The sequence below is a fragment of the Pinus tabuliformis genome, chromosome 7, assembly GCF_031772625.1.
Source record: "Pinus tabuliformis cultivar Carrire ecotype Pingquan chromosome 7, CPIR1, whole genome shotgun sequence".
Lineage (NCBI taxonomy): Eukaryota > Viridiplantae > Streptophyta > Pinopsida > Pinales > Pinaceae > Pinus > Pinus tabuliformis.
The window spans coordinates 968,672,544-968,687,172 of record NC_142293.1 but is presented as its reverse complement, the minus strand read 5'-3'; the positions used below and the strand labels follow the sequence as shown (position 1 = coordinate 968,687,172).

General features: G+C 39.6%; 1 protein-coding gene across 3 annotated transcripts in view; it reads left to right on the top strand.

The window, feature by feature from the left end:
• LOC149250834 (phosphopantothenate--cysteine ligase 2-like) overlaps positions 1-14,629 on the top strand; it is a 183,552-nt gene that overhangs the window by 16,999 nt on the left and 151,924 nt on the right. For all 3 annotated transcript variants that reach the window (XM_089459254.1, XM_089459252.1, XM_089459253.1), the window contains exons 2-5: positions 1,717-1,872; positions 2,096-2,219; positions 2,328-2,372; positions 2,506-2,591. In XM_089459254.1, the coding sequence (XP_089315380.1) occupies positions 1,725-1,872; positions 2,096-2,219; positions 2,328-2,372; positions 2,506-2,591 (403 nt within the window). In that variant the 5' untranslated portion in view covers positions 1,717-1,724. The remainder of the gene's footprint in view (positions 1-1,716; positions 1,873-2,095; positions 2,220-2,327; positions 2,373-2,505; positions 2,592-14,629) is intronic.

Below are 14,629 nucleotides of genomic sequence, written 5' to 3'. Positions count from 1 at the left end.
TCAAATGCCAAAGTAGATAGGACAGTCCAAAAGTTGGCAAACTGCCCAAAGTAGTACCTAGTTCAAAAGTGCAAAAGGGCCAAACTATGTCATTAAGGTTGAGGTTGATCATAAAATTCAATGTTCTGCTTCAAGACTATCCTATAGGCTTAATTTGGATTAGATGCACCTTCATCATAAATTAATGGTGAAGAAGAAGATACAGAGATAGAGTGAAAGGAATTCAGGTGACATGAACATTGCACAATTCCAGTTGACATCTTTTATCAACTTTAGAGCCATTTTATTTTTGTTATTTTTGCCTATAGTCAGAAATGTTTGCAAAGTAGCTGATATTTAAATCCTAGGATAGCAGTGGCATCTTGGAGATGACAGAAATGAGTATGACATCCTTTTTATGCTCATTTTCCACCTACGCTTTTGGGTTTCCTGTTACAAATTCTTCTTTTGTGAAATTATTTAGAAACACAATTATGATATATGTCAGGATTAATATCATTGCATTGAAGATCAATCTCTAGCTTCTCTTTGAAAATAAAAGAAGCGAAACCATTAGTCTCTAGTTTTGGGAATTTTTTTGACTCATATGGCATGGAATATCGATGCATGAAGGTCATTGTGACATTTTACATAGGATACCATGACCAGAAATGGCAGCCAGAAACCAAATCGGGAATTGATGGTTTTAGCCTCATGTGAATGTCACATTCTTTCTTACCAGCTATCGCACATTTTACTTTGAAGATAAATTCTTCTCGGCCTGTAGGCTAAGAGAAACAGGAGTTGTTTGCATGAATATTTGAGAAGACCTTGAGGCTTGAAGATATTTTCAGATTTTCTACTCTTGAAGTGAGGTATGTCTTTGATTTTTCTCTCTTTCTGACAAGCAAAATTTCTTTAGACCTTTAAAGAGGGGTGGAATATTATATTATTATTTAATGGACTAGGAAAATTGCAAATATTGTCTTCAAATCTGGTTTAATCCTGTGAACTGGTGCATCTTATATGGATTTCTTTGCTTACGCAATCCAAGAGATGCCAATTTTACCCCATAGATGGAATACCTTTGATAACTTAAATTATTTATCCGCGATGAAAGGAATTTGGGAGAAATAGTTAGATCTGCAGTATGCATATATTCCACTGTCGACTGCTGTTTTCTGATAAATGCTGGAAAATAGTTGACCACTAACCAGACGTTGCAGTGCATGTATATGCCTATGCTTGTGCACTACATTATTATACTTACATTTCTTAATACAGGCAATATGGTTACTCTATGAAAGTGTTTTTTGATGTACCAGTAACTTTAGATATCCTTCAGTGGTCTGAACCAAACATTTTAGCAGTTGGATTAAATGTCTGGTCTGAACCAAACATTTTAGCAGTTGGATTAAATGTCTTTACTGATTTTTGTAAGTGTCAACTCTATATTTGATATTACTCTTCCACTTTGGTGCTTTTGGTGCAACAACTTTTGTTCATCTTTCAATGGTCAGAAGTTTGAAACTAAATGTAGTGTCGGAAATGGGAATGACTGCATGTGATGGATTTTGTTGGTGTTAAATTATAGATTTGATATTGGAAGCTTACCATTAAATGTTTTAGGTGCAATTACTAATAGATCTGACTCAATTCTAAGATTATCATGCTTGTTTATGACACCGAAAAGAAATGGCTTGTAAAGTTTTGTCTAATTATACCATATGAATCCAGGTACTGTCATGGCCGAGGACAAGCAAATTGAGAACACAGATAAATCTTTAGATGAATGCATCGATGCCTTTTTTAAGTCAGCTCCACCTCTTCATGATCTTGATAATATTATGAAGAAGGTGGAACAATTTGTTGCACAACATTCTGTTCACTCAGGCATGTACTTTTTTCCTTGGAAATAAAACATAAGTAGGAAGAGAAAGCCACTTACAAGTCTTGAACTTTTTTCCTTAAAACTAAAATATAAATAGGAAGAGAGAGCCACTTACAAGTCTTGAAGTCTTGACTGCACTGGGTAAGATTAGAATGTGCATTTAGACGCAGTAAAGTGATGCATTTAAATTAAAGTTAGTGTGGATCATGGCTTTGTGATGTTTAGAAAGTCAGAATACAAAAAAGGTTGTATGCGTGACATCTGGAGGCACGACTGTCCCTTTGGAACGGCGCTGTGTAAGATACATAGATAATTTCAGCTCCGGACACCGGGGAGCTTCATCAACTGAGTATGAAAAATCCATCTCTGTTATTTGCATATAAGGAATTTTCTATCATTCCTTTTTTATTAATTTCATGTTACTTTTATAACTTTGTGTCTCTGAACGATTCTTCAGGTATTTTCTAAAAGCTGGATATATGGTCATTTTTCTGCACAGACGGTAAGCTGGATATGTGGATTTTAATTTTCTCATGAGATTTCATAATGTATATATTAATAATACCAACTATACAGTAGTCAACAAAACTTTTAGCATATCACAATGCACTCATTTTGAGAATTGTATTCGACAGGGGAACTGCTCAACCCTTTTGCAGATTTCTTCCTGAAAATCCTATTCTCGAGTGTTTTGAACCTTCAGATGATTCTGGCATTCAAGGTAAATATCTTCTCATGAATACTTCTTTCACCTTGTCCATATACTTTTGTGATGTACAACAATTGCGTGATTTTAAAATTGGTAAATCATACCCTTCTTGTGTGGTTAAGAGAACTTGGGTATTTGCGCTTATAAAAGATATCCAAATTCTAAACTGTACTGCAAATAGCAACAAATGAACAAACTAGTCTAGTGGATATTCTTGTTTTTCTAGATGGAAGTCTTGAATTTTTTAATTTTGACAAGATGCTTTGGATTATCACCATGCGGAAAGTGTGCCCTTCCCAATTTTGGGAGTGTTACATTGGCATGTAGTTGGATTTAAAACACTTGTGAAAGATCCCTTCATTTCAAAAGCCACAGGTAGGGGGTATCTACTTTTCCAAATTCACCCATGACTGGCACCAAGCCCAGTTCATATGAGATGGTCTGCTTGCATGTGTGAGACGGTCTATGAGGGGAAAAATGTCTATGGGAGATTTGAACCTTTGTGGTGGGTATGAAACACTCTTGCTTTACTAGGTTGACAAGAAGTTGGTTCGATTTTTTATTTCTAATTCTTGAATAATGCCTTATATATTACACAAAGTTAGATGCATTGTGGGTGCACATTGGAATTGATTGAATGTTCTAGTGTGGGTTTGACAATGGCCCCAAACATAGGAATTGCAGCTGTGACACCCTAATTTTTTATATAAATATATATTATCAGGCAACTCTCCCATGTCCTTGTTACCCCTCAAACTAGCAGGAGACGTAAGGGGAATCCCTAAAGGGAAAATCTAAGTTGCAGGAAACGCAGGGTAGGAGGCCGTTTCCGTACGGAAACGGAAACGAAACCCTGAAACGCGTGTGGTACGACCGTGAAACGCGTTTCCGGCCGTACTGGTACGTTTCTTGATGCGGAAACGTGGCCAGTACGGCCGGAAACGTGTTTCACGGCTGTACAACGCACGTTTCCACTTGTAACTTGTGTTTTTTAATTTTTTGTTATTTGTTTTCTAATTTATTATTAGGTTTTCCTAATGAGTTCTAGTTGCTTTTAGATGCCTGTCTAAAGTTATAAAAGTGAACTTTTGCCCTAGTGTTGATATGCAGTTCATGAGGAAGTTTGAGGCATATGCAATTCATGGTAATGTTAAATTCCTAAAGTAAAAGTGATATTCTCTTTTATTTTTCATTTTCATCCTTTTACTTAAATTTTTAACATTACCATGAAATGACTTAGGATGTTTGAGAGTGGTTTCGCCCTCATTGGATTTCATATGGAGAAAGTAGAATTTTAGATCTCACTCAAAATCCAGCAGACTTATCTGTTTTTCAGGATTTCAGGATTTTATCATGTACTAGGGTATGGAACTTGTATTTAATCAAGAGAATCAAGCCCTCTATGTAGGGGAGACTCCCAATAATCAAGAGCATGTAGGATACTAGGGTATGAAACTTGTATTTAATCAAGAGCACTAAGGTTGTTCGACTATGTAGGAGGAGACTCCCAATCAAGCACGAGACAAGAAATTAGAATTTCTCGTGGCTGATTTTGGATATTTCTATTTTCATTATGTGATCATTCATGAGTAAATGTGATGTAAATTTAGAGACTTATAGTTTATGCATTGACAATTGACAATTTTATCATAATGTAATAAATTAGAATGTATCATATATGCTTTATGATTGCACATATTTCTTAAATGTCCTAATATATATATATATATATTCGCATTTCCCTGTTTCCAAAATTTGGGAAGGTCGCATTTCGTATTGGTTCCTGTTTCGGAAACTCGTACCCGTTTCCCCGTTTTGTGCAACCTTGGGGCAAATGCTAGGCCAAGGGCAACAAATGGAGTCTTAGCCCACTGTCACCTCAGCTAAGGCTCCCTTCTATTTACGGACTTTCATCGATGGGAGGAGACCCAATATGTATGGAATCACTAATGAATGATAAGTCAATGGATATGTGTGACCCAAACCCTTTCCAAGAAGGTTTTGAAGGGTGTAGCTTGCTTGCTGTCTAAGCAAGGTACTATGTGCTTCTAGGGAAAGGAAGAGGATTTTGGGGGTTAGGTGTATGAGAATAGGATTTGAACGGAGTAGCCCACACCTTAAATCCTTGTTAAAGTTGGTATCCCGGATGGTTCTTGAAGAATGGTCCTTTGAAGGAGCGGAACCACACGGGGTCAAGTGGACTTGGTCTAGGGTATGAGGAAGTTATGAAATAATCAATGATTTTGTTACCCTAGACAAAGTGGGAAGGTTCAAAGAAAGTGTTTCACTCAATGATGTTGCTTTGACCTTGGGAAGTACTGGCCTTGGGGATGGCTGGGCAAGATTTGTTCTTGGAGCTAGGGCTTGTATTTTCTCCTAACTCCACCGTCAGAATGTATTCAAATTTGGAGGGGGGCTAGAAGATAGGCCAACGTAGGAGACCCTAGGAGATCGAACTTTTTCAGTGGCTAACTTGCTGGGAAATTGATGCCCTAGGCACCCCAATGTGGCTAGACTTGGGAGAAGGTGAAAGAAAAGGAGTTTTGGCGACCACCCTTGGTAGATTAGTGCCTTAGTGCTTGGGAGAATGGAGTCTATGTTCATTATGTGTAAGATTTCTTGGTTTCTAGTCAAGGAGGCCTCAAAATTACTTCGCAAACCCTCTAGGTCAAGTGAAAGCAATCTTGCAGCGTTTATACTTCAAATGTACAAGAGGAATGGCATGTCAAGGTCAAATTTTACCTCTAGGAGATTTTGCTCATACTACAAGGGCCAATGCATGGAGAGAATGTTATAATAGAGACAATCCCACAATATTAAGCAATAATTTGCATGCAACAATTAGCCTTAAAACAATGAAAATCCCATCCAGCATATATGACAAAAGTAACAAAGAATAGCGTCAAAATTTCGTACTTACATGCAGTAGAGTATATCCAACCATTCGCAAATGACAATAAGGAAGCTCCAAGAGAAGATAAACCAATAACCATACATCAAAATTCATCCATAAATGCTCCAATTCATCCTTCAACAAAAAGTGCGAAATTCTCTAAAGAAGAAAGAGATCCAATCCAAAGTAATGATGAGAAATGATCTCACCTCACTTGTCTTTATACTATATACCAGTGTTGAAAATATCGGTATTGGCAAAATATCGGCGAGGGTCCAGAAAATATCTTATCGGCAATATCGGCGAAAATATCGGCAAAATATCGACAAGCATAAAAAATGCATTATATATTCATTTTTTTTTTCAGATTCTTAAACATATAAAGCAATAACAACATGAAATAAACATATTGGCACATAAATATGAAGAAAGCATTGATATATATGATGTCAAATTGAAATGATACATCAAAGGCGATACCAAATCCTGGTGATCCCTGATAATTGTCCATTCAAGGACTCAAATGTGGAGAACCAATACAAAATAACATCACATATATAAAAGTATCTCATCATCATGAGTTATATGTAGCATCACAAATAAAACTAGCAGCTATCTATCTGAAATCATTGCCCTCTCCCATTTTACGGGAAAACATGATGGGTTGTTTGCCAGGTCTACCTCTAGTAGTAGAAGGCCCTGACCTTGCCTCTGCACCTAATGTCAAATAATGAGTGCTAGGTATGGAGCTGTGCTCTCCTATATCTATAGCAGATGGTGTTGATGCTGATGCTCCCACAGTGTCCTCCTCCTCCTCCTCCTCCTCCTCCTCCTCTTGCTGCTCCTCCTCCGAGTCCTCCTCCTCTTGCTGCCCTTGTTCTAATGGATCATCTGGCTCTAACCATGAAGGCGACTCCTCCAAGATGGGCTCCTCAGACTCCACCCTCCATTGAGACAATACATTAATATTGTCTAAGGAAATGGCATCTGGATCCATTGGCGCTTCTATTTGCCTCACTTGAAGTCGGATGTTGTAATGCACATACACTAAATCATTGAGGCATGCGAACTCCAACCTATAAGAGTGTCAAAAAAACTAATGAGTCTTGACTCTTGACTCTTGACACTTGAAGGTCATAAATTAAAAATTAAAAATTACAATAAGTGTAATTGCTCAACTGAAGGTTGGAGCTCAAAGTTATACCTGTTGCGCTTTTTTGCGTGTATTTTCTCAAATACACTCCAATTGCACTCACACCCTGAAGAGCTACATGTTTGATTCAAGATTCTTATGGCCAATTTCTGCAAATTTGGTGCCCTTGCACCAATAGTTTCGCCACAAAATAACTACAACAAAATAAAGAAATAAAAAATTCAAAAACTTAAAACATAATTAAACTTTCAAATAAAAGTTACATAATTGAATTTAAAAAAAATAGAATTATAAGTAAGGAAATTCTAAATTGAAAATTCTAATTTCTAATGAGTGATGACTTGTCACTTACGTGGCATGAAGAGGGTCCTTTCCCTAATAGCATCATCAAAGCCAAGTAGGCCAACACAATCCCGATAATACTGTATCTCGCGATTGATTTTGCTACGAAGCTTAGGATCAGGTACCATCCTATGAATACAGGAATGGAGCCCTTCCATCACCTTGCCATCAAAATCAAAGCCGCATTTGTATGAAAATGCAGGGTTGAGGAAGAATGTTGCTGCATGAATGGGTCGATGAAGCATCCCTGTCCATCGACTATCAATCACATCCCATAACATCATATGCCTATCAAGGCCAACAGAACCCTTGTCTGCATAATAAGAATGAATGGCCTCCTTGGCCCTATCCATGGCCTCATACAAATAAGCCATTGCAGGCTTCTCCCCATCTACTAATCCGAGAACCTTTACTATAGGTTCACTAACTGAGCATGCTTCTTCTACTCCACGCCAAAACGTCTCAGAGTACACCATTTTTGCAATGGCTTTCCCGTCCCGTCTCCTGCTGTATCTACAATTACGCCAGTCATCAGACACAAACATTTGTTTCAACTCGAACTGACATCGAAGCAAAGACTGAAGAGTAATAAAGTTTGTGGCAAAACGTGTGATCGCAGGACGCCGCAACTCCTTGTTTCTAGTGAACTTCCTCATGAGGCTAAGAACAAAAGCATGGTTATAAATAAACTTGGGGACGCTCCTAGCCATATCAACCACCTCCTTGATGAAGGAGAGTTTCCCCATATCCTCAAGCAACAAATCGAGACAATGTGCTGCACACGGAGTCCAGAACAATGTGCGATGCCTCTCCATAAGCATCTTGTCGACAGACACATAATTAGCTGCATTGTTTGTTATGACTTGCACCACATTCTGCACACCAATCTCCTGAATGAACCCATCTAACAACTCACATATTGTTGCTGCATCTTTGATATGTTCTGATGCATCCACTGATTTAATAAACATGGTACCCTTAGGACAATGTACCAAGAAATTTAGAAGGGTCCTACCCTTCCTATCTGTCCAACCATCAGACATCACTGTGCAGTAACTTCCCATGTTTTTTTCAACTCCGCCAATCTAAAGTTGATGTCTTGATTTTCTGCTTGAAGAATTAGCCCCCGCAACTCCTCATATGTAGCACTTTTGTCCCCTGGGCCCACAACAACAATAACATCACACATTGGCTGCCAAAATGGATTGGTTTTGGTGATGCTGAGAGATAAGTCGCTCCAAAAAAGACACCTCCCCATGACTCTATCTGCTTCTTGCTTCTCCTTTTTTTTAACAAGCGATTTTATGCCAGGTTGTGATCCATGTCCTTTTCGTGGAACAAAAAATGATGACCTCACACTAGCAGTAGCAGGTGATGATGTGCCAGCTGTGGAGCCCCTCCCACTACCCTCAACATCAAAATCAGGAGAAGATATCTCGAAAGATCTACCTGCACATTCAACCTTGTTTCTTTCTGTCTCTTCCTTCTTTGTCTTTTTCATCAATTGCCTCAAGAGCTTTTTGTATAAGCTCTGGACTAGAAACTGTACAAATCCCAACATCATGTCCAGTGAGTCTAGCCAGATGGTATTTCAGTCGTGTAACCCCTCTTGTCATTCTAGTCCCACACAATTTGCATGTAAGATATGCCTGATTTGTCCCACCATCAGGGTTCCCATACTCCCAAAATGGGTCCAAGGCTTTTGGCATATTTGAATTTTGTAGTGAGCTAACTCAAACCTAGGGCACCAAAAAAAAAATTGTAATTAATAAGTAATAACCACATCATTTTACAAATTAATTTTTTTGCTACATTATTTGCAATGTGAATTCAATGAAAAACCATAAATGACAATAAGAGGGTGTATTTGAAAGTTTAAAAAAAATGGAGTTTGCTCTCCAAATATGGAGAAAACCCTTGCATTTGTTCATGGGCATGAAAATCATAGCAAATGGAAAAAAAAAGCAAAATGATTGTAGGCAAATAGGCAAGCAAGAATAATCCTAAAACTATCAAAAAATTCATTAACATAGGGGTTTATTTGAACATACCTGTTAATGGAAGAAATGAAATTGTCTCACTGCTCTTCAAGCTTAGATCAACAAAATCTTCATTGTTGGTGGCGATAATAGCTATTCAACACACAAACCCTCCTTGGCAGCAAGCACATAGCTCTCCCCTTCCTTCTCCAGCGATCAGAAATGAAAATGATTGAAAAAAAAACAAAATTGGACTTTTATAGCCGCGGCGGCAATTTTTGCTGTCTCCCGGCAATATTTTAGGTCGTAGCGCAATATTTCCCCGAGATATTGCCGATATTTAGGAAATATCGCGATATTTTCGGGGAGACAAAATATGGCGATATTTTCTCGGTGATATTTCGTCTCCCCGAAAATATCGCGATATTTCTGAAAATTGGTGATATTTTGGTGATATTATATACACTGGTATATACACATCTAAGGAGTTTGAATTAGCCTCCTTGGCCTATATAAGCCCCAAAAATAAACTAATGTGCTAATAATACAACCTTTTGGTGACAAGCCCACCAAACTAGCTCACAAATGAAAAAGTAAGCCTTTTAAGAGGACAAATAATAATCTATGCATGTCGTAGGGCCCTCTAAGAGGCCTAATGAGGTCCATGGGTGCCGCAATGAAGAATATGGCCATCAAATGCAGTGGACAAGGGGTTGGCCCCTTGTATCACCTGTGGTGCTCCAAATGACTGTGGGGGCACACAAGTGTCCTCATGGGTTTCCAAACAAATCGAAGATGCTTGTAGGTTGCCCGCAAGGGCCAAGATGATAATGTAGGAGATGCCACATCATCGTAGAAGTCTTGGATCATCTACCAAATGTGTGGTGTAGATCTGGGGCTAGCTGGGCATGATGGATCAGGTGCATCTTCCTCGTCAAATAAGTGAAGCACGAGCAATCTCTGAATGGCTGTGGGGTTCCATGGAGTGTACTCTGCTGCCGTGGAGGCCTATGGCTCTCAATGCTCACCCTACATGTGCCAATGTAGCCCTTTGGAGGGTTAGGACCCCGTATAGGGAGAACAAACCCCAAATGGAAACCATTTGCAATCCTGCATAAGATCCAATGTGTCCCCAAGGCTTCTAGTACAAAAAGTCATTAGAGAAATCGAGCAAATGAGCTTACCTAATCATGGACCACAGGTGGAAACTTCATAATGGCTTGCCCTTCCATTATGGGCTTCGGGATGTGCCAATTTCTCCTAAACTCCCAATGGGGTTAACCAAGTACCCTATTAGGTGGTTTCTGCTTCCAAAGGGGATAATATACTCAAGGTACATCCGTCAAAAGGTAGTGGCATGTGGTAGATAGGTGAATGAAGTGAGGTAGGGAATGAGAAGGGGCAGCCCTGGGTCACATGCGGGGGCACAAGGTTAGCTAATAAGAGGGAAGCCCACACTTGGGGTTATAAGGTGTAGGAGGGAGCAATTGTGGTACATCAGGTGCCTCAACCTTGATTTTTCAACCCTTTTTTATATGCCTTTTACCTTTTTACGATTTTCTTTGATTAACCACTCGGGGCTCAAGGGGTTAGAGCATGATGTATAAGATATAGCAGTGAATTCCCCCTATAAGGTGGGGCGACTTATCGCCCACCAAGGGTTGGGACAATCGTGGGTAGCTATATGATGGAGAAGGCTCATAGAACCTGCGGGAACCAGGGTGATGGCCATGATGATGGGATAGAGCTCATGTATTGGCTTTCTCCCACGCGCTAAATGATTTTGTCCCGACCATATTTTGCATTTTGCGGTACTTTTCCTGTTGAATGTGGGCATATATGCTTTTAACTTTCTTTTTAGCTGCATCAACCTCCAGGCTTCATTCCAAGCCATGGCCCAAGGTGTGGGCAAGGGGAAGGGGAGAGCTGACCCTATGTGGACTTGATGGAGGAATGTGAACCTAGGTGGGAGAAATGATGAAGGGAGTAATAATGAGTGGAAAGAGAGTAATATAAGCGGATAAGGGAGAGGGACCACGCAACCAAAATCAGGGTTTCCCGTGAAATACCATCCCTGAAACCAAATGGTTAGTAAAAGAGATCCCACGGGACTAGAATGCAAGGTTAATTCCTAAGGGGGTCTATGGGACAAAAGCATAGACCTAGCCCATTCTTTTTGTCGAATTTCCCCATTAATCCATGCCCAAAAGTGTCCATGACAAGCAAACTACAAAACTCAATTTCAAAATGACAAGGCATACCTTTAGATTCAGGAGGCCCAACTTCAAACATACGATCATGGCAGATGGGCGAGGGACCACATGGTTGGCTCAGGTGGCGAAGAAATGACACAATGAGCTAGCTGATGAATGTTGGCTTCCAGCTGAGGACCATCTTGGAGAAATTTTTTCTCCTAGGGATATTACCCACAAAATGGTGGGTAACATCTGGCTCCAACTTGGACGTGATCTCTCGAAGAAGTGGGCGAAGCTACTTGAACAGGAGGTCACGAAAACTCCAACAATATCTTGGTTACTGTAGACCTGTCACTTGCACATATAATAGATGGAAAAACACGGGGCAACATGCTTTCACGGCATCTCATGATCGCACATGCTAATATGTTAGGCCATAAAATCAACAGAAATATAAATATGTGCAGATTTTAATCTAAGTGCAGCTAATCTACCATGAGAAATACCATATGACGTTATTTCTAATGAGAAAATGAACATGCAATGCATCCTACCCTAACATGCATATAGTAAGGCTAGTACTAAGTGTAATCATAAAGCCAGTGAAACCAACATATCATCACATCAATGTACATATGCCTGCCAGTATGATTACTCATGCAACAACCCTGAAATTGAATGTGGACATAGTCACATGGCGTATGAAGCGGGTGGGAGGCGGGGAAACATGATCTCCATTTGAGGTAGAGGTAGGCCCAAGGAGAAAGGAAACTGGTCATTCTAGAGGTCTAGGGCTCTCCTTCTCGGTACAAAATGGAGGAATGAATGATCACTCTTGAGAACTCCTCATCACAATCACTGCTTGTAATATCATGCTTTGAGGATGTCACATGGTTGTGATGAGAGGGGAACGAAGGGTGAGAGAAAAAAGGAATGCAACAAATAGGTCTCTCAATGTGATGGTCATAGCGGGGAGGGGAGGTTGCAGAGTGATCATAATCTTGAGAATGGGTCAAATGGGATAAAGTATATTCAATACAGGGTTCTTCTTTGACACCATATTCATAAAGGGGAAAAGGGGCATTGTCACTAGAGGTCATATCAAAAGAGACGAGGGAATTACTTGAGGAAGACTCAAGGTGATGAACAAGAGGGAAAGGCAAAGGGGAGGGCGAAGTGTCATATTCGACGGGATTTCCTTCCCCACAATTTAAAGGCTCAAGTGATTTGAATACATAGTCATGAAGTGGGTTGGTGGGAGCCTCATTGCTTTCCTCATTATAAGCATCAAAGGTTGGGATTTCGTTAAAAGGAGAATCAATCATTTCCAACTGTCCTTCTTCATGCAAGGGAAAATAATAATTCTCCTTCCCAAAGGTATCGATGGATATGTCATTGCAAGTAATGTCTGGGATAAAGGAAAAACCAATCTCAATCTCATCTTCCTTGTCAGTATCATAAATGGGAGCACAATCAAATTGGAAATAATCTCCAACGATTTCCCATAAATGGTCCCAATGATTTCCCATTTGTCCCTTTCAATGCGGAAATAATCTCCAATGTCATTCCTGAAGGAGCTCATGGGATCACCTTCCTTCAGGTTTTCAAAAGGAGAGTCATCAGGAGTGATACCCTTGAGAAAGTTAAGATCAATTTCGACCTTACTTTCCATAACTCCATTATCCTCAACACATGTGCTCTCATAACCATCTTGCTTGTCCTGCAACCCCAATGAGGACTCATCTCCCTACCCATCACCGAGGTCCTCAAGGTCATCTTCATCTTGGTTGGTTAACCTACGAGACCTCTCTTATTCTCTTTTCTCTTGAAGAACAATGACTAAGGTATTTGTTACATGATTTTGGTGTAAGCTTCTAGGAGGAGAGCATTAGCGGGGTTCTCTTTATATTCACATTTCATCTTATGAAGCTCCAGTTCTTCATCATAGAAGTAGGATAACACTTCATTAGAATTATATTCCCTTACTATCTCCTTGCATGACCTACTATATTCATCCATTCTTTCTTGTGTGATTTGGAGGCTCTTGGGATCCACCTCTTTTTCATCCCTAGAGGAGGTATTACTTTTCATATAAGTGAGGTTATCTAGAATATTCACGACACAAGTTATGTGAGAAAGGTCAAGGAGACGGCTAGGATCCTCTTCGTAAGCACACCTTACTTCGTCGAGTTGTATTTATTGCGACCTATAAAATGCGAGTATGAATTCCATATCCATGCTCTCCAACATATTTTGAAAAGTTCTTGCATATTGCACAACTTTCTTTTGCAGCTCTTGAATCTCTTGGTTTTTGAGTTTTTCAAATATAGGACCCAGAGAAATTTCCATCTTTTATGATTTTGCATATTAAGATTATAATGGAGTTGCCAGGGTGAATTAAAGTGCCTTGATAGATGCTTGCTTCACCCTACAAGCATTAACTTTTGTTAAATTATAGTATGTTTTATGCTTAGAGCAGTTTACTTCAAATCTTTTTAGTAGCCACTATTTAGCAATCACATAAACATAAAGTAAATTGCAGATAGAACATTAAACGATCGACAGAAAACAAGCCAAGACAAAAGACACAAGATGTGGCAGCTAGCTAGGGACAAACCCCAATGCGGGGAAACCCTTTGATCAATTCTTCTTTAATCTTCAATAGTTCAACAACGAGAAATAGTACAATTCATAACTCTGTAATTTTATAACAGTAGCAGCAAACCCTAAATCAGTAAAGTCAAACTTGGTCAAAACAACCTCGGATTGATTTCTAGTCAAGTTGAAGAACTCTGTCTTCAACAACTATCTTCAGCAGTCGAAAACAGTTTGCAATACTCAGTCAAACAACAGTCAAAGTTCAGCGATCTACTGTTAGCCCTAACCAGTCAACGCTGGTCAACTTTCAGGTCAATGCAGCCCCCAAAAAGTCAGCGCAGGTCAGCCCTTGGTCAACGCTCCATAAAAAACCCAGCACTTAGTCAACGTAGCCCTAGAAAAGTCAATGCTGCCAGAAAGTCAACGTTGCCCTAATTCGTCCTTCTTCTTGCACATGTGAGAGAAGTTGCTCCTTTGCTGGCCCAATAATATGAGGAGAGAGAAGATGAGTTGATAATGAATCAACCTCACTTGTACTTATATGATTTGTTGGGCATGTGTGCCACACATTTAGCTGCTGGCCGACCTTGACAATTTATCAAGTAAATACAAATAAATTCATATCTCCATAAATACTTATTGGAATCAGATGATATTTAGATCAATCCTACACCTCTCAACAAGAGGAATCTCGGAAAAATATCAGCTTCCATAAATAAGGTGACCCACATGGAGTTTGGCCCTAGTTGCCAATTTGAACGCTCCCTCTCAACTAGGGAGAACTCCATCTGCTAATCCGTCTGACGTCGATACTATCTCTGCCATCAAATGCACTGCCTTGCACTGCTTGGCTCTGCTCTGCTCTGCTGAACTATGAATAAGAAGAAATG